The following is a 27,774-nucleotide window of genomic DNA, read 5'->3' as shown; positions in this document are numbered from 1 at the left end:
AATAGTCATCATGGGTGGTTTTGCTCGCGCCCCCGAAGACAGGCCAACGCCTCCGGAAGTTGTAAGTTCTTGTGCTGAGCGATGGTGAGATGATAAGGTGCTAATGTAGTCTATAGTACAACTGGAGGGTCTACATGGCCGCGCTCGTCATCTCAATGGGCGTTTTGGCTTATGGTTACGACTCTGCCTTTATCGGCACTACCATTGCCCAGGAGTCCTTCCAACGAGACTTTGGCATCAATGCATCGAACAAGAACGAGATCACCAGCAACATCACCTCCATATATTCGGCTGGAGGACTCGTAGGAGCGCTGCTTATGTACCCATTCCTTGAGCTCCTTGGTCGCCGTGCGACAGTCATCATCTCCGATGCCATCTTCATCGTTGGCGCGATCATGTGCACTGGTAAGCAATCTTTATCGATATGATATCTGTGCCAGTACTAACCGTGTCTCTCAGTCCCCAAGAACCAATTAAGTCTCGTCCTCGCCGGGCGGTTCTTCACTGGCATGGGTGTAGGAGGAATAGCCGCTGTGTCGCCCATCTACATCGCCGAGATCTCGCCTCCTGCTATTCGTGGACGCCTCACTGGGTTCTTCGAATCTTTCTACCAAACGGGTGCCGTTATCGGATTCTGGATCAACTACGGCATTGTACACAATATGGACCGATCTAAGTCCATCGCTTGGAGAGTGCCGATGGCTGTTCAGCTCATCCCTGCTGGACTGCTAGCTCTCATGATACCGGTTTTGAAGGAGTCTCCTACCTGGCTGTTGAAACGCGGTCGCGAGGCTGAGGCCTTGAAGTCGTGGAGCTACTTCCGTAACCTACCCGAAGACCACCCATACATTGCCCAGGATGTTCAATACGTGCGAAATGAGATTGCGAAAGAGCGTGCCGCACTTCTACATGGCGAGGCGCATGCTAGCTTCCTCACAACGATCAAAGCCGCAGCACGCGAAGGAGCCATGCCAGGAATGCGAAACAGATTCCTCTTGGTCTTCCTCATGTTCATGTGGCAAGCTTGGAGTGGTGCCGCGGCAATCAACTACTACTCTCCAACCATCTTTACATCCATCGGATTGTCCGACGTAACTCTCTGGACCGGTATCTACGGAATTATCAAAGCTGGAGGTTCCATCATCTTCTTCACCTGGTTCATCGACATGTTTGGGCGGAAGTGGCCTTGGATCATCTCTTCCTTGATCTGTGCTTTCTGCCAATACTACCTCGCCGTCTACATTGCACTCGGAAAGCCAACAGTGGGCGAACCCATGTCCGAGTCCACAGTCGCTGGTGGCAAAGCTGCAACTGCCATGATCATGATCTTTGGTGCTGCCTGGTCATTCGGTGCGAACGGCCTTCCCTGGATCATCTCTAGCGAAATCTTCCCCGCATCTATGCGCTCTATCTCGGGACCATGGGCAGCAGCGTCCGTATGGATATGGACTCTAGTAGTCACCAAGGTAAGCACCTATCAGTCGCACGTAATAGATATACTAATCTTGTTCTAGGCCCTGCCGCAAATGTACACCTCGATGGAATGGGGCGTATATGTCTTCTTCGCCACCGCGCTTATTTGCGCTAGTATCTACGCCTTCTTCTTCATCCACGACACGAAAGGACTGCGAATGGATCAGATGGATCGGTTGTTTGGTTTCGAGAAGCGCGAAGAGTTCATTGTGCAAGCAGACGGGAAGAACGCTGATTACGAGAGTGAGCACCACGAAAAGGCGCCTGTGCAGCGGACTGAGGCTGTTTGATTGCGAGATGTACTTTAGTGATATCCATGTTTTCAGAGCGTTGTACCAGACATTCAAGTCATTTTCCGTACGTAATGAGTGAAGCACAAATTCCTCTCGCGCTCCATCCCCAACACAACTGTACAGCCCAGTCTATCGATTTTCAAAGCAGTCTATGAGATCAGCAATTGTCGTTTCGGTTCGTGCAACGTAAGCAATATACGATGCGTGTTGACTTATATCGTGGGAAGCGCGTGTCACATAGGCTAAATCCTGCCTTACTTTCGAACACTCTGTCGGGTCGTTGAAACCCAGACTGAGCCCTGACCTAACCCGTTTTGACAGCGATCCTAGCGGCTCGTTAGATATAGCTCCTATATGTAGGCAAGTGTAATGCCAATTGCAGCATGGTACTACATATTGGGATCTGACCTGACGGCTCCTTCAGCCGCAACCGAAGAATTGATGTCGAAGTGCCACGATCACGGCAAGAAAAGGCGGTATTTGGTGTACTAGGCAGGAAAAGGATGGTTGAAGAAGAGCATAAGATGTGCAAGTTTCTAGCCTAATGTCTTTCTCTTCGTAGTCTCAACACACCATGCCGTCCCTCATGCTCTCATTCTTACTCGCTCTCTTCATCAAATTCACCGCAGCCGCCCTCCCACCCAAAGGCGCCGTCTCCCTAACAAGCCTGGACATCGACCTCGATGGAAGTGGCTGCAGGCCCGGCGACGCCAGCGTCATGCTTGCCTCCGACAACTCCGCCTTAACCATCATCTTCGACAACTTCGCCGCTTCCGACGGACCAAAAGCAGGGACTGCAAAGACACGCGCCTTCTGCAGAGTGAACATAGGCATGAACTCGCCGGGGTGGGCGTTCGATGTTAGCTCAGCCGATTTCCGAGGCTATGTGTATATTGAGAAGGGTGTTGAGGCTAGTTTGGTTAGCCGGTGGAAGTGGATTGATGTGAATGGCATGGATATGAAGGGCAAGGTATGTGGTCACGGCGGCTGAAATTGTTGTTGGAGGTACTGACTTAGGATAGGGCAACATTCATAAGATTGTAACAGGGCCATTCGAGGAAGACTTCCTTTTGCACAAGGACGGTGAGATATCAGATACGGAGGCGTCGGTATGCCAGAAGAAGGATGCGAGAATTCAGATTAGTCTCTCTGCGACGGTGGATTCGGGTACGTCGAACAAAAACGGTTACGTGCAGGGGAGCTCGGTGGATGCTGGGTTCGGCCAGATACTAAATCTGTCGTGGAAGAAATGCTGAGGTAATATGTTTAATTTGGGGTATCAATTTAAGGGCCAAGAGAGAAAGGTGTCCGTCTCCATCATCGCATCACAGCATTTCTTGCTGCTCCGTGAAAAGATCGGACCGACGTAGTTCTACTACGCCTTGGTGTATGCCGGCAAGTCCTCAGACTGTGCCTTGGCAGCAGCCCTCGCCTTCCTCCTCTCCCTGCGGTCCATCTCCCTTGCCACCGCCTTGGCCAGCTTCCTGCGCTCCTCGCGCTCCTTCTGCTTCAGGATGTCGCCCTTGCCCTTGCCCGACCAGACCTTCTTGAACTCCTTGCGGAACTTCTGGTTGAAGGTGAGGTACTTGTCGGCCTCCTCTTCTGCCTTGGCCTTGGTGTGCTCCTCCTCGTCGTCGGTGTCGTAGAAGTCGGACTCTTCGTCGGCCTCGTCAGAGACTAAGCGGTTGGTTTCTCCGTTGGAGGACTCGAGGCTGACTGCACGCTGGTTGCGCGCCTTGTCCCACGTCTTGGTGCGCGAGTAGGCGACGCAGCCGGTGATGCTGAGGACCGTGAGGAAGGGAAAGGAGAGGAAGAGCAGCATTACGATGCCGAATGCGATGAGGTCTTCGTCCATGTTTGCGGTCTGAGGGTGTATGTGTATGTGTATGTAGGTGTATGGTTTGAGTGCTGGAGGTGGAGAGTGTGGAGAAGAGAGGCATGTCTTAAGGGGAGGGTGGTTTGCCACCCGTGGACCCGGAGTGTGGCGCAGCCGGTCCGGAACCGTACGTCACACGCGCGAGTCACGCATAACATGTGATTGTGCGTTTGAACACAGTTTCCCTTCCTCTGGACCTGGAACGCTTTCAACACACAGACATTATAAGGGGGTAGTATTTGTTTGCTAACCGCAGTAATCATGGACTTTTGTCGAGCTATCAGTCGCATTGCCACCATCTACTGGCATGCTGCGATGTGATCCCCGGGCTCGTGCAACCCCAACTTATCTTCTCCCGAGGTCGCGTCAACCCACAGAGCTCAGAAGCGCACTCCCTACCCTATTCCAAATACAGCTTCTCCAGCTCCTTGAGCTCTCCCATCAACCAATCTTCATGCCTCTGCTCATACCTCTCCGCCTTAAGCCTCTTCTTCGTCAGCTTCGTCTCCGTCGCATACTTCTGCATAGCCTTGGTGCCCACGCTCAAGATCTTCTTCGTATGTCGCTGGAAGGCTTCTTCTTCCTTTCCTAGTACATCCGCCCATGTCAACCCTTTGCGCTCCATTGCCGCATCGACAGTCTCGTGCCACGCCTTCATTGCACTCGCCGCAACTTCGAATCGCAATCCCTCCGTACCCTTGGTTTGTGACACTTCATCTGCGTACTTCGCAAGTGTACCCAGCGGTTTGATGGCCTGGACCTCGTCGACGAAGATGTCGGTGTGTGGCTGCCATGGCATGTCGCCCTGAATCATTCCGTACTGTACGCCGGAGATATCGAGCGACGTCTGTTTTCCCGTGGGTCTGTGGGTGACGCGCATGCACCAGTGGATGTACACAGTAGGGGTTGCGTTTTCGAAATCGAAAGGCTCGTCCGTAGCTGTGATGGATTTTTCCTTGGGAGTCTTGAGGCGGACTTTGACTTCGTCGATGTCTACGTCGAGGCCTGGTTGTCCACTGATTAACGTTCTCCGTCTGATCTAAATAATCCCTGGGTCTTACCTGCGAACAGCTGCTCAATGAGCTTCTTCAGAACGCCAATGTCGTGACACGGCGAAATCACCAGCACCTTGCTCTTGGCCTCAGGGTTGCCAATGAAGTACTGCTGAGGAAAGTCTGCAAACCAGCCGTTCTTCCGTCCGAGCTTCTTTGGATCGTCTGTGATGATGGTGAGGCCGTCATAGAATGTTGGAAGGGAGATTTTGGCGCAGAAGCGGCTCCATGTAACTTCGCGGTAGGCGTAGAAGATCTGCTATCAAGCTGTTAGCACGAATAGTAGGATGTCTTAGCACCGCGTTAGCAAAGCACCGCAAGGGAGCTACATACTAGTAATAAGTTAGCAAGACATCTTGAGAGCTATTCGTGACGGCTACTTTACCCTGGAGCATGCGCGAGGCGCGATGGATACGAAATCCGGGTGAGGACACCGGGCTCGCTCTCAAAACGCCCAGGTAGTCTCTGAGCATACCGATCAAGCGGTGTCGATGTTCAGCATATCGTTCATCGATCACCCGCTTGCCTCCGGGCAACAACAATTGTCGCGGTATCTTAGACATGATAATTGATTTCTGTGCGGTTGGTAGTGGCAGCTGAGGTGGTGGTTACGGCGCGACTTTGCTCTTGTTGTTGCCTCTGCCTTCACCATGGCGACGGAAATCTCTGACTACAAACAACGAGAAATATGACGACACTTCGTTATCAGATAACACAACAAACGAGATATGAATTCACAACGAGTACTCCGAGGTTTAGTAAGATCAGATCATTTGTATTAGAATTTAGGAGGAAGAGAGACAGGTCTGACATGCGTACTGTCTCAAGCCCGAACAGTAAGCATTTCGCCGAAAGAGACACTAGGCTGACGAACCAGGGCGCCAGACGTACAAGCCATTGTCGTGCTCTACTGAGTAATCCGAATTGCAGCGAATGCTTGACGGTGATAGGGATGTATAGAAACCAGGGCGCAGGACATATCAGTCATCTTACCGCAGTAAAGACGTCTCCGAATTACAGGCAATACTTGATGGCGATAGACCAGAGTGCTCAAAATCTGCGTCCAGGACGAACCCGCCCTGCGGCAGTGTTTTGAACCTCGTATTCTCAGGCCATGGCTGATGTTCATGCCACTCTTTGGTATTTACCGTCAGTTGAGGTCCACCACGAGACCTTTTCGGTACATCCTTTCTCGTGGATTGACGCGGGCCTGCGTCCACCGCTTGATTAGGTGCCTTGCGGGTCTCTTTAGAGACGGCGACTTTTGGCGGCTGGACAGGGCCCTGCGAAGTCTTCTCATCAAACTCTACGCGCCGTTCCCTTTTCACACGCTGGTGAGCGCCAAGGCGATGATCGATTCTCAACTGTACAGTGACACCTTCTTTATCCTCTTGGTACTTCTCATTTGAGCCGATGAAGAAGTCTATGCGTTCGTCGTCGTACACGGTAGCCTTACCGCACGGACAAGAAATAGCAAATTCGAGACGACCCTTCTTCAAGACACCCCGCTGCGTCCTCCCGCACGCGCGGCATAGTCGACAGTAGGGGACCAATCCAGCGGTCGCTGGAGAGGGCTCTTGAAACGCTACCAGATCTGATGATTGAACTCGTGTAAGGACCGCCGAGCTGGAACATTCCGGGCAGAAGATGTGATCGCATCTTGTGCATTCCAGACGGTTGAACGGAAACGCGCCTTGACGATGTGTTACAAGGTTTTCATTATCAGCGTGGCCCTTACAACATAGCCACACACCATCTTCCTTGTGTCTCCGCCAGCCAGCTACAGGCTCATAAGGCTTATCAGGCGACTTCGGGACAATGTCATGGTATATACTGCCTGTCCAACCTTGTTGTTTGCGCACTATCTTGAATGCGCCTCCACCCAACGATGTGGATCGCTCGCGGTTCGTCATCTTTCTTCTGTCTGTTTCTAGCCCGTGATGGTTTTAAATTCTCTTGTGAGGCCCTGATGGGAGCGGTGGATGAGGTTATATAGATTCAGTTGAGCCTTCAATAGACGTTGTTTGCCATGTGTTTCACAGTGTCTAGTGATCCTTTTGGGATGCAGTCATGCATTGGGTCTCTGCTGACTCTGAGGTCTGTGTTGCCGATGTATAAGGGAGCTGTGTATATATCAATATTAGATTTGCTGGCCGGCGCGCAGCGTAGAGCTATGGATTCCGTCTTATTTCTTGCAAACATGGAACATTGAGAAGATGTGAGCGACAGGTATATTAGTAGACGCTGCTCGATAGCAGGATGACTGTGGACGAGAATACGGATGCACGAGTCGAGCATCACGCGCTCCGTCCGCTCAATCTGGAAACCACGAGACATCGGCGCGGACATCCCAACCTGAATCTGACTTCAACACATAAATTGCTGATTCACCTGCTCGTCGCTTGGGGCGTTTATTACGCTTGGTCTCCGGCTTTGAAACGTCTGGGGCGTGAGTTGGTCCTTCCTTATCGAGTGCTAGACGAAACTTCTCAATCTCACCAGGGGAGGAAGGAACCCAATCGGCGAGAGAAACCCTGTTGCTCTTACACCGTTGGGATGCATCCAGTCTTTGCGTGAGGCGGACATCTACCGTGACAGCATCGGCATCGCTCTGATACGCAGCGTTATCGCCAATGTAGAAGTACATTGGCTCTTCGCTAGAGATTTGGCCGCAGACGCATGGCATTGTTGGAAACTCAATGCGACCTTTGCTGGTTTTACCACGATGTGTGAGACCGCATGCTCGACACAATTGGCAGTATCTGCTCTCCTTTGACATCCTCTGGCCTTGGAAACGCTCCTCGTAAACCTCCAACTCCAGTGAAGGTATCGGAGTCAAGATCTCGGAGGTACGATCATCGGGACACAGTAGGCGTTCGCAATGACATTTCACATACTTGAAAGGATGTGGTCCCGCGAAATGGTACAGTTTCATGTCGTGGCCACAGCTAGGAGCCCAGACACCATCTGCGGTACGGTCGTATTGGAAGTGGACATCCTTGTTGAGATGTCTATGTGGGCTTCGCTTCGAGAGCCTGAAAGGGTTGACGGCTTTGACAGCCTTTGCGACTCTCTCCAATGAGAGTCTCCGCATGGAAATCGTTGTGAAATGGTTCAATCTCATTGTATCTCGGGCTGTTGTGAAAGCGAGTAAATATTCGGGTTGTTGGTAGGCTGCATGCCCGGCCATGGAAGAAACAATGTAACAAAGAAATAGTTGTGCTGCTGCTACACTCTATCATTACTATGGTCGGCTGCGCATCACTGTAAGTATATAGACGATGGATTTGACATATATAACGAAGTACCGGGAAATGTGATGGATCAGTACTCTCTATAAGTACACAATGAGATATGAGATAGTGCAGTAAGACGACTTACTTGAGACAGTATCAGTAGGTAGAGTAAACATCACTTGCATGTCTCTCAACGTATCGCTGTCTTATCCGTATGGCAATGGTTCAGATCGCAGCTCACGAAGGCAGCCATTGACGTGATGGGATTATCGCGTCCTCCAATGATATCCAGCCAGTCGTGAACATCATCCTGGATTTCTGCAACTCAGTCCCGATGATGGCCCATCCTCGTTCGCAATGATCCACCGAAAAGTAAGCCTCGTCGCATCATCAGCTCTTGCATCGATGAGTTTGACAAAGCTCGCATCCGGATCCCTCCTATACGGCTCGTTGTTACCGATATGGTAGCGTGGCCAGTCACCGTATGAAGTGCTTCCGCAAGCCGCACACTTGACACCATAAAAGTCCAGGGTCGTACCTTCCATCTCGGCGCGATGACTCAGTCCGCAGGTAGTGCAGATGTGGAAATAACGGACTTCGCGATCAAGGCGTGGCCGTGGTGCTTGAATCATGCCGTACGGTAGAGGTGATAGGATCTCGGATGAGTGACACTGAGAACACAGTATCTCGTTGCAGCGACTGCATACCAGATGTTTGAAAGGAAATGCGCCTTTGTAGTGCGTAACGACGTTCTCATGACGACAGTGGCAGCATCTCCATATTCCGTCCCCGATCTCTGCATCGCTCCGCAAGGCCCGTAGAGCAGGATACTTGTTCTCCTGTATTATATAATACTCGGTGGGCGCTTCCGCAGGGATTGCGGAGTCGAAATCTTCCTGTACGCTTCCTGGCCTAGAGCTGTCTTTTGAGTGTCGTTCGGCTATCGGCGAGAGGAGATGATGCGCTGTTGTCGTGGTGCCTTTTCTCGAATCGGCCTTTTCGAAGACGCTGGTCAGTGTCGATGTAAAGGCTTTCGACAGTCGCTTGGCGCGGAAGATGCTGCTCTGACGCTTCATACCGAGCTATGTTCGGAACCGTGGTAGTTGCGCGTGGGGTTAGTGTCGCTGCGGGGACGAGACTGGATTTGGTTGCAGTGAAGGTCTAGATGTTCAGTTGCTTGTTTGGGTGCTCGCTCAGAGTGTAACGAAATTACGTTCAGTCACGCCTTGCGCCTTCCTCTCACCGCGCAGCTGCGAAGGCAAGCGCGTTGGGGCTCACCTCGAACGTCTACTTCTGCAGTCTCCCTGACAGTGATGAATGACTGAAGTCCTAGATGTAGAATCCATTCCTCTGTTCAGACCCGTTGAGCGAGGGTGGTTCACGCATGGTATTTTTGGGCCTGCTGGCGTAAACAGCAAGGCCAGAGCTAAGGTGGCATTATCTTGTAGAGTAACGTGTCGAGCAAACGCGTGCGCGTGAAGGCGTATCATCTTGGGATGCATCCGTGACTGTCGCCAAGTGATATAGCGTGTCGTCGTGGCACGAGATCATAGAAAGAAAGACTAGAAGGGGTATAGATTTGTTCTGGGAGAGGGCGCACAGAGAAAGATAGGATGAAAGAGAAGAACAATATCTAGCCCTGTGACGTACTGTGGCTGAACCCTGCCTGGCGCTAGCCCTGGAGTGCTGACGCGGAACATTGACCATTGATCTGTCCTCGCGCGTCTGCCTGCAACCAACATTCACCACCACCGCCATGATCCAGGCAATCCTTCAGGTTAGTGCGCACGCAAATAAACTGAGGCTACCATGACTAACACGATGCAGCGCCTGGGCCGCTGGCTCGACCGGCCGCTCTTTCCATGGAAGCGCCTCGTTGTCGGCTTCTCGCTCGCAGAGTTCGCCCTGGAGAACTGGCTTCTCTTCCGCCAGTACCGTGTCCTCCAACGCACCACCGTCCCCAAGGCTCTCGATAAGGAAATTGAACGGGAGACGTTCGATAAATCCCAGGTACGCGCACAATTGCAGCAACCCCGCCATGCTTACCAGCGCTGACTTGATGACAGGAATATGGCCGCGCCAAAGCCAAGTTCAGCTTCTTCTCCGCTCTCTTCAACCAGGTCAAATCCCTCGCCGTCCTCTACTTCAACGTATACCCGCTCGTCTGGGCCGCCGCCGGCACCGTCGTCGCTCGCTATGCGCCCGTCCGCTTCTCTGGTGAAATTCCCCAGTCGCTCTTGTTCATGTACATGTTGGGGTGGATCGATCTGATCACCGGCCTCGGCTTCTCCTACTACCACAGCTTCGTGCTCGAGGAGAAGTTTGGCTTCAACAAGATGACGGTCAAGCTCTGGCTCACGGACATGATCAAGGGCCAGGCTCTCGCTATTGCCTTCGGTATCCCCATTGGAAGCGCCTTCTTGGCCATCATCAAGAAGACAGGCCAGGGTTTCTTCTACTACCTGTGGATGTTCATGCTGGTTATCCAGATCACTGGCATGACCATCTACCCGATCCTCATTGTGCCCATGTTCAACAAGCTGGAGCCGCTCAAGCCCGGCAAGCTCAAGGAGTCTGTCGAGGCGCTTGCGTCTAAGCTCAACTTCCCGCTCTCGGAACTACAGGTCATCGACGGCAGCAAGCGCAGCGCCCACAGCAACGCATACTTCACTGGACTACCCTGGATCGGCAAGAAGAAGATTGTCATCTACGACACACTGCTGGAGAAGAGCACGGAGAAGGAAGTGGAGGCTGTCCTGGCACACGAACTGGGACACTGGAAGATGAACCACACTTCGCGACTTCTTTTCATTAGCCAGGCGCATCTGTTCTACATGTTCGCCCTGTTCTCCGTCTTCATTGACAACCGCTCGCTCTACGCCGACTTTGGTTTCCACAGGGAGCAGCCGACAATTGTTGGCTTCATGCTCTTCAACGAGATCCTGTCGCCCACGGACTCCATCATCAAGCTCCTCCTCAACATCTGGACTCGCAGCATGGAGTACGAAGCCGGTATGTATCCTGGTCCCAATCCATGTCTCAGCCCATGCTAACAACACCCAGATGCCTTCGCCGTCAAGCTCGGATATGCGCGCGAACTCGGTGCCTCATTGATCAAGCTCCAGATCCAGAACCTGTCAAGCATGGACGCCGACTGGTTCTACTCCAGCTTCCATCACTCCCACCCCATCCTGACGGAGCGCCTCAAGGCTATGAACTGGACTGGCGACAAGAAGGTGTCGGAGGACAAGGCGGCGGACGAGGAGAAGCCTATCAAGGCAGCGGATCGGGAACTCTAGGCGTGGATCTCGATCGGATTTTGTACAATATCGGGTATAAAAGGTCATGGGAACTTGACCGCGCAGGGTCGCAAGTGCGACGAAAAGTTCGTAGAATACAGCCCAAATGCAATGGCCGAGGCGTCCGTCAAAGTCGTTCCCACCATGTATCTTTTGCAAATCGTGAGATCTGACACCTTTACTCTTTTGACTTGCCCTTCGCAGCCTTTTCCTTCTTCCTCTGCTGGTCTCGTTCTTTCTTCGCCCTTTTCCTGGCTTCCTTGTCTATGGCGCCATCCGCGGGCTCCTGCTCCTCCACCTGCGCATTCGTCCGCTTCTTGTCTTTGCCCTTGGTAGACTGTACCTGAGGCTCTTCACCACCCTCCTGCACAACATTCGTCCTGTCGCCAATCTCTCCAATCTCGATATCTCCCTGTTCGGCCTGATACTCAGCCAGGTCCTGCCATTCTCCCTCGGCGACCGCTGCAAACTGGCTGGACTTCTTGAGGCCACCCTTGCGACCAGTAGTGACAGTAACATCCGTGGTTGCGTTTCGTTGGTCGTCTTCCTCGTCTAGCGCTCGTTCTGGTTCTTGGTACTCGCCGCGCATACCTGCTGCTACACGGCGCAAGTGGTGCATGATTGGGTTGCCCATAGCGCCGCCTTGCGCATTGAATGCGACGCCTTCTGGTGTGATAGTCGCATCGGGATGGAGATGCGGGTACGTTTCCGAGTTCGAGAGGTACTTTTCGAGGATGGCCGACGCATCGTCGAGAGAGATGGGCGCGCTGGAGACGTGGCGGCGGGGAGGAGGTGCTTCTAGCATCATTTTGGCAGTGTTTGGGCGCGAAATAGAGGGTTGGGTGGGTAGTTGCTATCGTGGAAATGGTGGAGTTGTTGGCTAGGATTTTGGGACGACGGCCAACTTTTTGCGCACGGACGACAAGGAATGTGTTAGCTCTGCGGACTTCGCGACGGGCATGCCAGACTGCACGCTCGCATCGACAAATCGGGACCACGCCGCCACGGAGACGACATAACGAGCGAAGAGGAGGCAATTGCGGTCGACATACACATCATGAACGCCTTTCGGTGCCTACGGGTCGTCGCGCGCCCTTCAACCAGCGCATCCACACTCGTCCGACCACGCATAGCACCACCACACTCGTACCTACCCTCCCTCCAAGCCCCTTCTCCAGCCCTCTAACCCATCCTCCAGACTATCCACACCCTCGTCCACCCGCCAGATATCGCTCCTCACCCCCCGACGCCCCATGCTGCCCCGCACAAACGCCCTCCCGCCCGCGGGCACCACCTCTCTGGTCCCCTCAAGCTCCGAGACGCTGGACCTCGCCTCCAAAATCTCGTCACATCCCGGTCTGGGCAGCATGCAGATTCGGTGCGGTCCGCGTGATACCTACAACCCGAGTCATCTGGTGCGCAAGAGGAGACATGGGTTTTTGAGCAGGATTAGGACGAAGAAGGGGCGGAAGATGATTATGCGGAGGTTGAAGAAGGGGAGGTGGAACATCAGTCATTAGAGCAGCAGTAGTGTTTGGCTATTCAATGGGCAAGCATGTGCTGGACTCGGAGGTCTCTGGCTGGGAGATGGGAATAGATAAGGGCGCTTGTGTATATTGAATGTACAGTATGCGTAATGTGCATGTAGAGACATGTACTATATAAGACAGGGAAACATGCATCTTCCGGAGTAGTAAATACTTACACGGAGTCTCTATTTGACTGGTATTCCTCCTGCTCCAGTCTCTTTGGGTACCAGCCCACAAACGTAGGTCCTGTAGCCATTTCCTGAAAACCCTCTCTAGTAGAGACGAAACCCGCATTGCGTTTAGATTCTCCCCACATTGTTGATGGCGTTAGGAAGTGGACTAGAGATCCATCCTAGTGGATACCGCGTTGGAGGGTGTTGTCGGTTCCAGAGACGATGTCTAGAGAGCTGCATGGGAATCTCCTGGTAACCCCGAATGCTTCTTCCATATTGGCGCTGATAGGTGGTACATAAGCCAACGTCCAACCGACAATTTTATGGAGAGCTCTGTGGTATCCGATGACCATAATGGCCATCGCATCACTTTGGCGTCGAGGGCTTTTCCTCTCCAGCCTTGCCCTCCTCTTCCGCCCCTTGCGTGCCGTCCTCCAACGCCTCCACAAGCTTAAGCTCCTCATCGATCTTATCAATTTGCTTCAAAATGAACGCAATCGTAGCATCCCTTGCTTTGTCCACCCTCGTCAGCGCATCCATAGTCATCTTCCCATAATCCTGCATCTTCTGCGGCGTCGGTGGTGCAGGCTCCTCATCCTGCAACTGCGCCTTTTTCTGACTCAACAACTTCCTCAGCGCAAAGATGTTGTAATCCCTTTCCTGTAGGTTCTTAACCAGCTCTTCCCGCTTAGCTTCTTCATCGACTCTTTGCTTCTTGGTAGCCTGCTCTTTCTTGATCTCCGTATCGGCAACTTTCCACTTCCAAATCGCTTCCTTGGCGCTGTTTTCAATATGCGTGAAACGTATGGGACCGATGTTTTGCCCGCCGTACCAACGCGCAACTACTACGACGCCTTCGGTCTGCGTGTCTCGTAGTACATTGCTGAGTCGTCCTCCGGCCCACTTTTCGCCGTCATCATCGTGGCCAAGATCATACAAAGTGCGAGATTCCGGCATCAAAGACTTTTGCCGTGATGGTTTCCTCCATGCTGCGATTTTGTGGGTGGCAGTCCGGAATTCGGGGAGTGTTTGTAAGGCTTTGGCGGATAGGTTAGGAGAGAACGCGGCTTTGAATGTTGATGTCTGCTCTTGTATTGCTGACGAGAGATATATTTCTGTTGTGGGTTTTGGAGATGGTGAGCGCTCCCTTTTCATGGCCATCTCTTTTCTTGCGCTTGTTGCACTGAATGTTGTGTGGTCCAAGTTGGAGAAGGGACGGGAGGTTGGTAACGTGCAGGGAAGGCGCATGCGGAAGCGCGACTTTAGCGCGGATGCCAAAGGATGTCGCGAAGCTTGTCAGCGCTGCTTCCACGAAACATCATCTTTGAACATCAAGATTCCATCGATTTTGCGTCCACTAGCAGTTATCTTATAGATTTAATTGTTCTGATCACCACGGCTGAATCTCATCATTTGTTTACAACGTTCTCTTCCAATATCATGAACAATTCCTGCGTCGGTTGTGCACGTACTTTTCTTGAAAGATACGATGCGCATCCCTCCTGTCCAGACAAGAAGTCTCATCAAGCAAACACATGAAATTTGTTTCTGAGGACGTATCGGTATTACCCAGGCGATCAAGCAAGACCTTCCGATACGGTCAAGGCTGTCATTTCTCTCACTACGTTTCTTGAACCAATTGTTGCTCGGGTATATAACTCATCACCACCGTTCTCTTCGTATATATAGCTTTGCTCTCTCTTATATTTACATGATCACTTTCCAAAAAGCAACAACTTGGCTGTCTACCTTCCTTACCGACAGCACCGAGGGTACCCGGTGGTGTCTCAAATCTTTCACTTCTCAGTTCTACGAACACGTCACATCAGGCGCACGAGACCACATCTCGGGATATATACCCCACTTACTTGTCATTGGACGACCTTGCTAAGACTCAAGATTCGCAGCAGGCAACGGGCCATTACTGCTAGCGCATGCAATCGTATATAGGTAGCGATATCTGATCTCCAACACTGATCCTCTACCACCTACTCGCCGCTACAACTTCAGTAGTATTTGGCGCGATCAAAGCGATTCTTCGCGGCGACTCAAGGTAAGTTCGTGCGATATGTTCGGCGCAGACACCTCGTCCTTCAGTGCGACGCGACTCTGATCTGCTGAGGCGATCCTCTTGCTCCAGCCTTCCAGTCTAGACTTGACGCGAAACCTCTTGCTAATGTCTACGGCTCAGATAACTGCCTCAACGCTCCGGCAGCAGTTTATTCATCAAGCTCAAGCTCTTCAAGTCCACTGTCCATACGGATCAGCTATCACCATGGGCCGATTCGAAACCCTCAACGATGACACCAAGGACCTGGTGAATTGTCTTCTGCCCGCCCTGGCAGCTTCCTTCGGTCTCGCCGACAGCCTGGACATCATCCCCGAGGATATTCGCATGCGCGCCTGGGATTGCGAGCGCCGCGACCATATCAAGGACGAGACCGAGAACGACCCTCGCAACTGGGGTGTACAATTCCTCAAAGATCTGATGTCTATTTCTCGTCTTACGAATGGAGACCTAGCTCGGTTCCAAGCTGATTTGCGTGCCAAGGTCGCTCTTCATGAGCCCAAGCATCCCTGGGCTCGTCTGGCCGATATCAGAGACATCAAGGATGAGTACGAGCACCCAGAGCGCAAGAACCAGGTCGTCATACCGGAGTCCTCTGAAGAATCTTCCGATGACTCCTACTTCGAAGAGCTTGTCGAGCCAGATCAACCCAAGGGCGCTAAGAGGCGTCGTGGTAACCACGAGATCTACGAAGCACGCGTTCTAGAGAAGCGCCGCAAACGTAAGTCAACTCCTCTGTCATACCGAAAGTCGTTCAGCAGATACATCTGCGACGACTTTGAAACTTCGAACGTCGAATCATGTTATTGACATTGAGTAGGTGCTCCTAACCGTCTCCGCCGTGCCGAGGATGGTGGCTTCGAGCGTCACGACAAGCGGGCCAAGAAGCGTGAGCGCTCTGTTCGCACCAGCACCACTCCCAGTGGTCGCGGAATTGCTACTCGCCGCGCTAGAACCATCGTAACCGAAGACGACGAAGACTATACTAGCTCTCCCGGTACCCAGTCCCTCCTTACCCACCGGACTCCCGCCTTCTCCGTCTCTCCAGGTCCCCAAGATGCGCGCATGTACCCTGTCGAGACTGTGGATGCTGTGGATACCTCTGGCCAGCCTCTTGCTGTCCAAAAGATGCAGGCGGAGTTGGAAGTTGCCGAGGCGGAGCTCAAGGCTGCTCGTGTAAGGTGGCAGTACCTCCAGGCCAAGGAGCAGGCTGAGCAGGAAGCTATGTATGGTGGAAACGGTACTCCGGAGATGCCTCACAGGTTCGATTAAGTAGTTCTGGTTGATGTGATTGGAGGATTTCATGCATATTTGCGGTGGCTTCGGCGGCCTTTCTATAGCACAATACATACGTGAATGGTGGAAGCCAACTTCAGAATTCAGGACTTTTCCTTCTTCTTCTCCCTGACCAGACGTTCTTCTTTCATGGCCAATCGCATGCGGAGTGACCTATCGGTACTAGTGCCCGTACCGGGCGGCGCTCGTGGGAGGGGGCCGATGTCGATGTCGCCGGCAGAAGTTCGCGCCGCAACATGTTCTTGGAGTGTCTTTATAACCTCCTTCTTTTCCTGCTGAAGCGCAAATCGCTCACTTCGCGGTTTCGGCTCCGATTCGTAGGTGTCGAGGTGAAAGAAATCTTCTGCGCGCATTCGCTTCCGCTCCCAAAGCTTCTTCTCCGCCTTCTTTCCAGAGGCAATTTCCTCCCTCCACTGATTAGCCTCATGCCAATCGGTATACTACATTTATGTTAGATATTATCGCTTTCACTCATGATTGTAGACATACTGCCTCCATCCACTCATCTGCTCCCTTCGCCTTGCTCATTGCCATATCGGCCAGCAGGATACTACGTAGAGCCTGCTGGATGGGTGTTGCGGTGCGCTGAGCCATTTTGAGGAATACGTAGGTTTTTGTATTGTGTTTTGATAGGGGAATTGTTATGTTGTAGGCTCCAGAGGTGTCTGTTGTGTGGTGGTTGTAGGGTGGGTGTCGCGTTGCAGGCCGCAAAGATAGTCAAGGCAACGACCATATGAGCCCGCAAAAGCCGTTTGCCGCATACGGCAGTGACGGTGAGAGCGCAAATTCTTCATCTCTGGGCTCGCGGTGACGCGTCTTTCCTGTGTAACCTCGCAGTGAAAGTGAAGGTGAGAGCGGATTGAGCTCTCGAGCTCGCGTTTGTTTGCTTACTCCACCACAATCCCTATCTGCCTGCTCCACTTCTATATCCGCTTTATATGTGTATATATATTGGTTAATTCTACAATACTCCATCAAACCATTCTACCTCAAAACCGGGATGGCGGCTGGAACCAAAAGAGGACACTGTCCAAGCAAAAAAGATATACAACATAGCCAGTCGTGATAAACCCGCCACAAGAAGCAATAACAGGGTTTCAAGATGTTTCCAAAGTATAACGGAGGTGGTCATCTCTTTTTGCCCTAGGGTCGAAACTGTGTTGTGACGACTCTGCGCTCTCTTTTTGGCCCGCTCTTTTGCCCGCGGTAAGTGGCGGGAACATGGATATCTTTGCTGCATCCATGGATTCATTCCTCGTAGCTGTGAACGTTAAGAAAGTAATGTAGCAGGCAAAGAGGTCATACCAGCAGCTCTTCAAATCCCAGTCGTGCATAGAGTACCTCCAGCCCTTCCCATGGTTATCACCTTAGCAAACCTACGTAGTAGTTGGAGAATACGCAGGTAGCGCAATCCTTTGTTTTGGCAATGCTGTCAGACACATGTACTGCATCATATGTAGGTCGGCCTTCACACCTGGGCGTGCCAGGATATGTAAGCTGACATGCAGTCGACCCCACAATTGTTCCGTCCGACTCAGGTACGCATTTCTAGACTATGCAATGTCATTCCTAGACCTTTCGGCGCGCCTTCTACGCCACTCGCACCTGCCTGTTTCGCCGTTGGATCAAACCCAGTCTGCAGGTGGACCAATCAGGAACTACGCTCCGCTAGCGCGTCTCCGCAGTCCTTCCCCAGATCGCCTGATCATCCCGACACCGAGGCTCTACAAAAACATTATGCACACAGCAGGACCCATTATGAACATGGAACAGCCATCCCAGAAACGAGTATCGAAAGCATGCGACGCGTGCAAGAGGAGGAAAGTGCGTTGTAACGGCCAAGCACGGTGTCAACAGTGCGCGCATCTCGGCTTGCGGTGCATCTACTCTCCCTCCGGCAAGCAAAGGTCTCAGGGCAAGCGAGGCCATATCATCTCCGAGTTCAGAAGCCAAACGTCCAATTTGCCTGCAATATCGCCGCCCATACTGCCTGCTCATTCAGCAGCAGCTAGCTTTCAGACACCGTACAGTCCCATCTCGCCGATACTTGACCGTAATGGAGGCACACCAAGTATGTCACCCTGGCAATGTCTACTCAAATTTGGGGTGCTACTGCTGACTCCGGGCAGCATCTCCTTCGTCATCTTTCACATCACAGTACCCCAAGGCTTTCTTTCTCGACCTCATCCCGGATTACGTTGCTGGGGTGTATCCTGTTCATCCGGTCATTGCCGAACATGAGCTCCGACAGTACATCGAGGTCATGGACAGCGATCCAGATGTCCGCTCATTCATCTACGCGTTCGGAGGCTGCACGCTGAACTTGACCCGGTATGGTGACCGCCGAACAGAAGAAATCGTCCAAACCATCGAAAGCCTCATGGACTACTCGATCGATACCATGAGGCGAACCCACAAGCATTGCCATTTCTCGGTCATGCGAGCCGTGCAGTCAATGTTCATACACAACTGCCTCATGAGTCTGCAAGGTAGCGACAGCGCATTCTACTACATGCGAGACGCCATTACGATCATCCAGCTGCTGCAGATCGACAAGCCGGAGAACGTGGCCCAGCTGTCTCCTCCAGAACGATCCCGAAGACAGCGGCTCTACTGGCAAGCGTACATACACGAGCGATTCATAGCTATCCTGGATTACCGGCGTGCCATTCTCCCTCCACTCTACACATTGCCAGAAGACGACCCTACACTTCCGATACAGGTCCACGAGGGCTTCAATCAGATCATCAAGCTTTTCCGCATGCTTGATACGGAGTTCCTTGATAGCTGGCTTGACACGCAAGGAGGCAGCGTCACCAGCACGTGGGTCGAGGCCAAGTCGCGCGAGCTTGAAGGCGACCCTGAGGCTGACGCACGGGAGTTGGCCATGTTATCCATGATGCAACGAGCCGATCTGTGCATCACGCGTGAATGGCTGCGCACTCTGGTCTGGCGCTTAGCTATGAGCCAAACCCTCTTGTCTTCTCGATCTTCGAAAGATTGCCTGTCGCTCTTATTCCCGGTAAGGCTGTCACAGACATTGCGGCAACAATTATCCAGTATGTCGCGCCACGACATCGAAGTACACGGAAGCAGCATCACTCAGAAACTTTTCGAGATCACAGACACGATTGCCGATGTTCTTATCCACGTTCCCGCCGCGACTATCGATGAAACGGCACTGAGGATTGACGATTTCCTCTTCATCCTAGACTTTGTCCTGCTGATTCCACACCTTGATCAGACGCGTCGAAGCATACTGCTCGAGAAGCTAGAGCGCCTCCAAACAATGTTCCCTGAGGCACTCAGCAATGCCAGTTCGCCGAACCTACCACACGATGTGAATAGTCCTGGTGGGGTGAATGACCCTTGGTATCAAGTCACGCAATCAAAGACAGCTGCAGGGCTAGAGGATATGGCGGACGGATTGGTACAGGTTCAAGCCCAAGAAATTCCCAGATCAGAGGCGAGAAGTGGACATTTGGCCACATGGAACAATATTTCACAACGCTTGTCCATGCAGGTCGCTCATGTAGCTCAGTAAAATCTAGCTTCAAGCAATGATTTTGTTCATGCGACACTATCTACGCAAGTAAATAGATCCTGCCTTCATAAGCAGCCAGTTTCTTCTCCTCACAGTCATCCACACTGCTTACAAGCAGTTCCATCTTTTCGCTCTTCACACTTTCTGGGAAGGCCAGATCCTTCTTCTGGTCCGTAAAGTTGCAAATGCACACGGCCCTCTTCTCATTCCATGTCTTGCTGAAGACAAAGAAGTCTGGGCTCTCCACATCTAGATCGTCGTACTGGCCATGCACAAGGAGATCGTTGTGTTGCTTGCGTACTTGCAGCATGCGCTTCCAGAAAGCGAGCACGGAATCTTTATCGCCTTTTTGTTGCGCAACATTGCAGACCTTTGCGTCCTCAAGAGGTCGCATCCACGGTTCCGCGGTAGCGTCAGGCGGCGAGAAGCCGTTGTGCGTTGCGGTCGACCAGCTCATCGGCACACGAGCATGGTCTCTAGCGAGATGCTGAAGCGACTTATGCGCAACTTCAAGAGCCTTGGGGTCGTCTTTTGTCCGCGCAGCTACCATCTTGTAGTAGTTTGTCGAGTCCACGTCCTTGTACTCGCTCATATCCCAGGTCAGAGGGAAGTTCGTCATGCCAATTTCTTGGCCTTGGTAGATGAACAATGTGCCGCTGAGTGCTGCCATCATCAACGCGAGCATCTTACCGCCTGCGACGCGGTGCTCGGGCGCATCGGATGTGAAGCGTGTGATTGATCGACTTTGGTCGTGGTTCTCGAGGAAGACGGTAGTCCAGCCATCTGAGGGGGCGCGAATGAGGTCTTGCGTGCGGGCCATGGCACGTTTGAACTGTGGAAGTGTCCAGTTCTTCGGTGTAGTTTGGAACTTGTAGGGGCCTTGGCCGACGTCGACGACATCCTGTGCTTTTAGTTAGTACTGCCGATCTCTCGTTTTTGCGCCTTTCGGGCTTTCTCACAAATTGGAAGACCATGTTCAGTTGCTTCTCTTTAGCACTAACATATTCCAACACTCTCTTCATGTCTGGTGTGTGGGGGCACTCGCCGACGGTCATGGCATCGTACTTTTCCAGGATTTGGTTCATCTCGTTCAGGAATTCGGCCATCCTTGGGCCGTTACAGTATTGGTATCCAGCGAACTGCCATTCCGAACCAGGATCGGTGATCGGTGCATCAAGCATCTCACCTTTGCTGTACATGTTGACGGTATCAACGCGGAATCCATCAACTCCGCGCTGTAGCCAAAACTCCATGGCGGATTTGTAGATGGCTTGTCGTGTTTCTGGGTTTTCCCAGTTGAGGTCAGGTTGCTCGGGGCAAAAGAGATGTAGGTAGTATTCTTGGGTATGCTCATCCCACTCCCACACACTACCTGTAAAGTTGCCGACCCAGTTGTTGGGAGCTTTGCGCTCGCCGTCAACATAACGAGCTGGTCTCCAGATGTACCAGTCTCTCTTGGGGTTGTCTTTCGATGATCGTGATTCTAAGAACCATTTGTGCTTGGAGAAGTCAGTTTTGCAGGGTTGTGCCGAGCTACACCTTCAAGACTTACCTGGTCAGATGTATGGTTGACCACCAGATCCAGTATAATCTTCATGCCTCGCGAATGTGTCTCGGCGATCAGCTTCTCCATGTCTTGGACAGTACCATACGGCCTGTACACATCCTCATAGTCACGGATGTCGTATCCCACTGTTGGAGTAAGGGGTCAATATACATCCCACGCGCAATTCGTATAGAGGTAATGCTTACTGTCTACTTGGGGTGAATCGTACATGGGACAGATCCAGATGACGTCAACACCAATGGAGCGGATGTAGTCCAGCTCTGAAATGATGCCATTGAGGTCACCAATGCCGTCGCCGTTGGAGTCTTTGAAAGAAGCGGGGTAGATCTGGTATACAACACCATCTTTCCACCAAGGTCTTTGAGGAACGGTCATTGCGTTGCTGCTGGATCACCGTGCTCTTTGGGGTAATTTTGATTACCTAGGTATGGTGGGTAGAGACGGTACGCAGCGTCAATGAGGGCAAGCGTTTCTTTGGTGGCTTGCAATGGCACCAGTGGCTTTCTTATAAGCGTCTTGCAATGGGATCTTATCAGATGGAGGGTAGTCGTTGAGATCTGGTCACTGTGTTTGGACCGCACGTGGAGGTTTCCCCCACCGGAAAGTTTCTCGGTACAATGACGATTGGCTCAAAGCCGGATCGTGTCTACACATGGCGATCCCCACACAACCCAGCAACAGTCTTCCCCACAGATGTCTTCCATCGCATGGTGTTTCAACGTTCTTTCCCGCGTGTCCGATATTGCGGGATTTAAGCGAGGATGCATGCGGGGAGATGGTGGGCGCGACAGGCTATCGATTCATGCTCTCGGTCCGAGATGAAAGGCAAACCGCGTTAGTGGGAACGCTCAGTCGCATTTCCGTGCCACACGTGATGGTCGCTTCGGCTTTCGGGGCTCGTGCACGCAACCTTGAAATCTCGGTCCGGCATCTTGTCGAATCACGACCTTCACTCCTGCTCCGAGTTTTCGATGGCACACCCGTGTCGGCGGGCCTCACCAGCAACAGCCTAGCCTTTCAAGCCATAGTGCTGCGCGATGAAGATGGCCTCACAGCTGCAAGAGTGGCGTCCTCCCCGCATCCCTTGACTGCCTCCACCATCCCCGGTTTCTGACTTGGCACGAGCTCTGTCTATGCATGGGTATCGCGTGTCTGGGGTCGTGAAGTTGTATAAGTAGAACGACGGTATCCACCAGGAGAGATCACCATCCAGCTTCGAGTCCCACCAGCTCCACGTTCAGGAGAGGTCTGGGTCTGACCCACATCATCCTACTTCATCCTTTGGGCATACCCACATTTGTCAAGCCACCTGGACATCGTCTCATCCTCGGACACGACCATCATGTCTCGCCGCAACAGCAGTGTCGTCGCTATCGACGCCGAACAGGCACGCCGCCTTTCACTCGCCGTCACAGACATCAAACAAGTCGCCCACGATGCCGGCAACGCGACTCGATCGGAGCAGCAGATGACCCTGCGCCAGGGTATCAAGTTATACCCAAAGGCCATCGCCTGGTCCGTCCTGCTCTCCGCAGCCATCATCATGGAAGGCTTCGACAAGGTCTTGATCGCCAACCTGATGGCGGTTCCTGCCTTTAAGCAAAAGTTCGGCGAACAACTTGCAGATGGCACCTTCGAACTCACCGCTGCGTGGCAAGCGGGCCTCACAAACGGTGCATACGTTGGAGAGTTCACAGGTCTGCTCCTGAACGGTCTCATCGCGGATCGTTTCGGCTACAAGAAGACAATGATCGGCGCGCTCTTCGCGGTGAATTTCTTCATCTTCATCGTCTTCTTCGCGCAGAACATCACCATGCTTCTATGCGGTCTCATCCTGTGCGGTATCCCATGGGGTGTATTCCAGACCCTGACTTGCACCTATGCCGCCGAAGTCGTACCGGTGCCACTTCGACCAATTCTTACAACATACGTCAACCTCTGCTGGGTCATCGGTCAATTCCTCGCCTCTGGCGTTTTGAAGGGTGTAGCCGAGCGCCCCGACCAATGGGCATACCGCATCCCATACGCCCTGCAGTGGCTCTGGCCTCTCCCGTTGATGATCGGCATCTCGTTCGCACCTGAATCTCCCTGGTGGCTTGTACGGAAAGACCGATGCGAAGAAGCAAAGAAGATGTTGATGCGCCTCACATCACCCGAAAAGCTGCCCGACTTCAATGCCGATGAGACCATTGCTATGATGCGCCACACCAACGCCATGGAGATGGCGGTCTCTGAAGGTACTTCGTACTTGGACTGTTTCAAGGGTACAGATCTCCGCCGAACTGAAATCGCCGCCATGGCATGGTTTACGCAGGCCTTCTGCGGAGCAGGTCTTATCGGTTATTCGACATACTTTTTCCAGCAAGCAGGCCTTAGCGACGCGGATGCGTTCTCCATGAGTCTAGGACAATACGCAATTGGTGGCGTGGGTGTCTTCATGGCCTGGATCCTCATCCAACGTGTAGGACGCCGCACATTGTACGTGTATGGCGATCTCGCCATGGTTATGTTGTTGTGTATCATCGGAGGTCTCGGTTTCATTCCAGCCGGCAACGTTGGCGCGCAGTGGGGTATCGGCGCCATGCTCCTGCTTTTTGCAGCCGCATACAACTGCACTGTCGGGCCTGTCTGTTACTCCATCGTCGCAGAGATTCCATCCACTCGTCTTCGCCAAAAGACTGTCGTCTTGGCCAGGAACTTCTACAACATTGGTTCTATCATCGGCAATGTTATTACTCCACGTATGCTCAACCCCGGTGCTTGGAATTGGGGCGCAAAGAGTGGTCTTTTCTACGCCGGAACGTGCTTTTGCTGCTTTATCTGGGCGTTCTTCCGTCTTCCCGAGCCAAAGGGCAGGACTTACGGAGAGCTCGATATCCTCTTCGAGAAGCGTGTCCCGGCTAGGAAGTTTAGCAGCACGGTCGTTGACAGCTTCCATTCCAGTGATACCGAGAGCGATTATACCGAGAAAAAGGGTGTCTCGGCCCATCTTGAGCAGGTCAACTCTAGGGATGCTATTTGAGCTGTGAGATCCGCCACGGAGGCTTATGATTTGTAAATATTATGTGTGACGAATTATCGACTTGTCGTAAATAGAGGATGCATCTTTCATCGTAATAGAATATGTTTCTGCAGATGCTAGTGTGCTGTGATCTTACGCGGCCTCAAGCTTTGGTGCGGCAGCAAGCGACGTGCGATTGTTGAGTCTACTGTGAAATTAAAGCAAGGGGGGCTCGCCACAATTGCCCATTTGCGGTCCGGCCTAGTCACGATTCAATAGTGGGGTACATAGGCCCGGGAGCGGTTCTTGCATTCCTTGCTGCTCGCTTACTTTCCCCAAACACAAACGTGGCGTTCCCTTCTTCCCATCATCGATGTAGGTGAGAACTTAGCAGTGCGGGTCCGGACTGCGTCGTATCACCACCGGGCAATTAGTCATCATTTCTCGAAATGCCCAATGTTGGCAGACCTTCTCCAGGTTGCAAGACATGTAGGGACCGCAGGATCAAAGTATGTAATACACGCGTGAGTAGATACTTGGTCCACTAATCCGCTGTTCCAGTGTGACCAGAAGCGGCCTTCCTGCTCGCAATGTCTCCGTGCCGGCAAAGAATGCCATGGATACCGCGACGTGGCTTCCCTAATGTTCAAGAATGAGAGTCGCGTCGTGGCAAAGAAGGCGGAGCAACGTTACGAAGAGCTTGCCAAATCAAAAGAACCAAGAACGCCTTTGGGACGTGGAGAACCCAACAGGATCAGAAGCGTGCAGCGGATCTATCCGGTGCAGAGTCCGCCCAAGGCTGAGATCATGGCCTTGCAACCCACGCCGAATATCGACGCCCAAGCGCAAGGCTTCTTCCTCACCAACTATGCAGGCGCCGCCGATTTCCCTCAAGGAGGCCAATTCGAATGGATTCCCCAGCTGCTGTCACGGCCGAATATCGAGGGTACGCTTCGTGAGAGCTTCCGCGCCCTAAGTCTAGCAATCTTCGCCAATGCAGCGAAGTCCCCTGCCGTCATGCGAAAAGCGCGTGTCGCATACGGTTCTGCATTAGAGGAAACAAACAGAGCGCTCATGTCGCACGAAGCCGCGGTCAAAGATAGCACTTTGGTTTCGGTCATCCTACTTGGCATGTACGAGGGCACGGTATACACGGATAAGAGCTCCATCGATAGGTGGTCAAAACACGTCAGCGGTGCTTACACCCTCTTCATGTTACGCGGCAAGTCGCAGTTCGAGACAGAACTCGGACGGCGAATATTCCAGCAGTCATACGGCGTCGCTCTATTCTTCACGCTTGAACTAGGGACGGGTATTCCAAGTTAGTCACAACCCTGTGCGGACTGCATGTAATCCACGAACTGACATCGCACACCAATATCTAGAACATTTGCAAGAGCTGTACGACAGCATCCCCCTGGAATCGGGATTCAACGAGCTTGTAAAGAAATTCATGATCGGCATTCTGCACGTCATGGACGAAGTCGTCAAACTCGGTCAAGACAAGAGCCGAGATCCCGTGGAAACAATCAACCGCGCGAGAAATCTCAGTCAAGAGCTAGAGGATATCAAGGCTCTTTTACCTGCAGCCTGGCATCCAACAAGGGTTCATCTTGATGTACCTTCAGTCCATTACTGTGGAAACACATACAGCATCTGCCTCTTTCCCGTCATGGCGCAGTTGTGGAATTACACCCGGTTTATTGGAATTCAAGTGCACGATATCATCAGAGCAAACCTGATGAGGGTTCGTGAGGAACAAATTTCCCCGCTCTACGACGCTGCCAGTTTGAAAGCGTGCATACAGCATGAGGAGAATGTGCTACGAGCTAACGTTGCCGCAATCGTTGCCGCAGTACCTCAGACCATCGGCATGGTGCCATCCCCGGTGTTCTCTGCTGCTGGATTGGCCCCCGAAGATGAAACAAAAGATGGACCTATCATGAGAGAACCGGGGACCTTCATCGATTCAGTCATCTCACCGAGACTAATGCAGCTCGTCCAGCCACTGTATGCAGTGGGTACGTGTCTGCTTATTTCGCATCAAATGCGGCAATGGGTCATTGGTATTCTCCATTTTGTTGCATTGAGGATTGGATCAAGACAGGCAGTCGTGCTCGCAGCTGAGCTGCAAAGGCTTCAAGAGTCAGCACCGAGTGTAGCACACGGCTGGCAAGACATAGCCGAGTGGCTCGCGCTGGGTCCTGGGGTAATATAGCTGTAAACGCAGAGCACAGCCCAGCAATGATCTCAACACCACGGATCGCGACTGGCAATGATGAGCAGACAAGCGGAACAAAATATGATCTCGCACCAAACAACTCTTTTGCGCTCATACGCTCACAATGAGACTTGTAGTAGGACTTCTTCTTCAAGGCCTACAAGTCTTTCTTGTCATTCCTTGAGGCTTCACCAAATCCCACCCTTGCCATGAATGCTAGTCTGACCAGCCCTGCAAACGCCGTAATGCCTATACTTCCCCAATCCTCCGCCCGCCAGGTGCCTACGCTTAGTCTGCCCTGCTTTGCCAACACCTCCCAGACTGCCCAATAGTACGCCAGATCGACAACGAAGCACGACAACTGGACAATACGCCAGACGTTCATGTCGTTTGTGTATCGTAGCAGGACAGCAGATATGATTCCGAAATTTAGCATGCCCCCGCCACGTTGCTTGAGGATCATGGCGTGGCCGATGTCTGGGTTGGGGGAGGGGATGTGTGAAGAGAGGACGACAGTGGGCATGAAGAAGTCCATGGTTGCGCCCCAAGCGCAGATGATGGGGTCGAGGTATGTAAAGAATATGCGATAGAATGCAGGTATGGAGGGTGCCGTGGGCTGAGACATGATTGCCGCTCGGTTGCAATGAATAGCTCTAATTCGATGAAGAGATGCGGACAGTGTATCGAGTAACGATAATCTGCGTGATGGTGTGGATGGTATGTGTGATGCGTGTCCTCGGTGCTTGAGCAGATGTCAGCTTTGGACCCCGCGCCAGTGGGTCTAGCTGCTTCTGTGCTGCATTGATGGCACAGAAGACTAGGTCGCTTGTGACTAGACTCGTATGCCAACAAACCCGTGCTGCAGGCCTGCTGCACCTTGAATCCTTCAGCTTCGATCTTCTGTTGCGGTGACGCGTGAGGTCGACTACCACAGTATCGCAGCCTGTTGTCCGTGCCTGCCTGCTACCTAGATGTTCTCCATCACACGGAGATGGCCCCATCTGCACAACACATCGCGTTAATTTGGGCGAGGCAGCAACCTTGGAACAATCGATGCTTCTAACAACTTCTGATCGGAGTCGGTCCCGTGTGGTGGATCCCCAGGCTGCTAGCGCGGATCCCGAGTGTTGTGCCTGGGATCCACGC

The 27,774-nt window shown here is 52.5% G+C and overlaps 13 protein-coding genes across 13 annotated transcripts; 7 read left to right on the top strand and 6 right to left on the bottom strand.

Annotated features, from left to right (window-relative positions):
* Positions 1 to 10: 10 nt before the first annotated feature.
* On the top strand, positions 11 to 1,763 carry J4E87_007437 (uncharacterized protein; the record flags this gene model as incomplete). The annotated part of the gene is made up of 4 exons (XM_049379032.1): positions 11 to 61; positions 117 to 405; positions 460 to 1,466; positions 1,515 to 1,763. The coding sequence occupies 4 exons, from the start codon at positions 11 to 13 to the stop codon at positions 1,761 to 1,763; spliced, it is 1,596 nt and encodes a 531-aa protein (XP_049231302.1).
* A 577-nt stretch (positions 1,764 to 2,340) lies between these two features.
* Positions 2,341 to 3,022, top strand: J4E87_007436 (uncharacterized protein; the record flags this gene model as incomplete). The annotated part of the gene is made up of 2 exons (XM_049379031.1): positions 2,341 to 2,736; positions 2,789 to 3,022. The coding sequence occupies 2 exons, from the start codon at positions 2,341 to 2,343 to the stop codon at positions 3,020 to 3,022; spliced, it is 630 nt and encodes a 209-aa protein (XP_049231301.1).
* Positions 3,023 to 3,141: 119 nt separating this feature from the next.
* Positions 3,142 to 3,621, bottom strand: J4E87_007435 (uncharacterized protein; the record flags this gene model as incomplete). Its single annotated transcript, XM_049379030.1, has 1 exon — positions 3,142 to 3,621. One exon carries the CDS (start codon positions 3,619 to 3,621, stop codon positions 3,142 to 3,144), a length of 480 nt encoding a protein of 159 aa, XP_049231300.1.
* A 421-nt stretch (positions 3,622 to 4,042) lies between these two features.
* On the bottom strand, positions 4,043 to 5,089 carry J4E87_007434 (uncharacterized protein; the record flags this gene model as incomplete). Its single annotated transcript, XM_049379029.1, has 4 exons — positions 4,043 to 4,647; positions 4,704 to 4,953; positions 5,010 to 5,026; positions 5,080 to 5,089. The coding sequence occupies 4 exons, from the start codon at positions 5,087 to 5,089 to the stop codon at positions 4,043 to 4,045; spliced, it is 882 nt and encodes a 293-aa protein (XP_049231299.1).
* Positions 5,090 to 9,686: 4,597 nt separating this feature from the next.
* On the top strand, positions 9,687 to 11,229 carry J4E87_007433 (uncharacterized protein; the record flags this gene model as incomplete). The annotated part of the gene is made up of 4 exons (XM_049379028.1): positions 9,687 to 9,707; positions 9,758 to 9,940; positions 9,997 to 10,942; positions 10,994 to 11,229. The coding sequence occupies 4 exons, from the start codon at positions 9,687 to 9,689 to the stop codon at positions 11,227 to 11,229; spliced, it is 1,386 nt and encodes a 461-aa protein (XP_049231298.1).
* Positions 11,230 to 11,407: 178 nt separating this feature from the next.
* J4E87_007432 (uncharacterized protein) lies at positions 11,408 to 12,037 on the bottom strand (the record flags this gene model as incomplete). Its single annotated transcript, XM_049379027.1, has 1 exon — positions 11,408 to 12,037. One exon carries the CDS (start codon positions 12,035 to 12,037, stop codon positions 11,408 to 11,410), a length of 630 nt encoding a protein of 209 aa, XP_049231297.1.
* Positions 12,038 to 12,286: 249 nt separating this feature from the next.
* Positions 12,287 to 12,749, top strand: J4E87_007431 (uncharacterized protein; the record flags this gene model as incomplete). Its single annotated transcript, XM_049379026.1, has 2 exons — positions 12,287 to 12,375; positions 12,428 to 12,749. The coding sequence occupies 2 exons, from the start codon at positions 12,287 to 12,289 to the stop codon at positions 12,747 to 12,749; spliced, it is 411 nt and encodes a 136-aa protein (XP_049231296.1).
* Positions 12,750 to 13,297: 548 nt separating this feature from the next.
* Positions 13,298 to 13,888, bottom strand: J4E87_007430 (uncharacterized protein; the record flags this gene model as incomplete). The annotated part of the gene is made up of 1 exon (XM_049379025.1): positions 13,298 to 13,888. One exon carries the CDS (start codon positions 13,886 to 13,888, stop codon positions 13,298 to 13,300), a length of 591 nt encoding a protein of 196 aa, XP_049231295.1.
* A 1,318-nt stretch (positions 13,889 to 15,206) lies between these two features.
* Positions 15,207 to 16,271, top strand: J4E87_007429 (uncharacterized protein; the record flags this gene model as incomplete). Its single annotated transcript, XM_049379024.1, has 2 exons — positions 15,207 to 15,720; positions 15,820 to 16,271. 2 exons carry the CDS (start codon positions 15,207 to 15,209, stop codon positions 16,269 to 16,271), a joined length of 966 nt encoding a protein of 321 aa, XP_049231294.1.
* Positions 16,272 to 16,378: 107 nt separating this feature from the next.
* J4E87_007428 (uncharacterized protein) lies at positions 16,379 to 16,889 on the bottom strand (the record flags this gene model as incomplete). The annotated part of the gene is made up of 2 exons (XM_049379023.1): positions 16,379 to 16,735; positions 16,785 to 16,889. 2 exons carry the CDS (start codon positions 16,887 to 16,889, stop codon positions 16,379 to 16,381), a joined length of 462 nt encoding a protein of 153 aa, XP_049231293.1.
* A 1,143-nt stretch (positions 16,890 to 18,032) lies between these two features.
* Positions 18,033 to 19,839, top strand: J4E87_007427 (uncharacterized protein; the record flags this gene model as incomplete). The annotated part of the gene is made up of 2 exons (XM_049379022.1): positions 18,033 to 18,366; positions 18,425 to 19,839. 2 exons carry the CDS (start codon positions 18,033 to 18,035, stop codon positions 19,837 to 19,839), a joined length of 1,749 nt encoding a protein of 582 aa, XP_049231292.1.
* Positions 19,840 to 19,879: 40 nt separating this feature from the next.
* Positions 19,880 to 21,781, bottom strand: J4E87_007426 (uncharacterized protein; the record flags this gene model as incomplete). The annotated part of the gene is made up of 4 exons (XM_049379021.1): positions 19,880 to 20,740; positions 20,799 to 21,338; positions 21,392 to 21,531; positions 21,592 to 21,781. The coding sequence occupies 4 exons, from the start codon at positions 21,779 to 21,781 to the stop codon at positions 19,880 to 19,882; spliced, it is 1,731 nt and encodes a 576-aa protein (XP_049231291.1).
* A 3,268-nt stretch (positions 21,782 to 25,049) lies between these two features.
* On the top strand, positions 25,050 to 26,625 carry J4E87_007425 (uncharacterized protein; the record flags this gene model as incomplete). Its single annotated transcript, XM_049379020.1, has 2 exons — positions 25,050 to 25,728; positions 25,793 to 26,625. 2 exons carry the CDS (start codon positions 25,050 to 25,052, stop codon positions 26,623 to 26,625), a joined length of 1,512 nt encoding a protein of 503 aa, XP_049231290.1.
* Positions 26,626 to 27,774: the final 1,149 nt, after the last annotated feature.

The sequence above is a fragment of the Alternaria ethzedia genome (genome assembly GCF_023757985.1).
Source record: "Alternaria ethzedia strain BMP 0044 chromosome Unknown scaffold_20, whole genome shotgun sequence".
NCBI classification, from domain to species: Eukaryota; Fungi; Ascomycota; class Dothideomycetes; order Pleosporales; family Pleosporaceae; genus Alternaria; species Alternaria ethzedia.
This window is presented reverse-complemented; position numbering and strand designations above follow the sequence as displayed.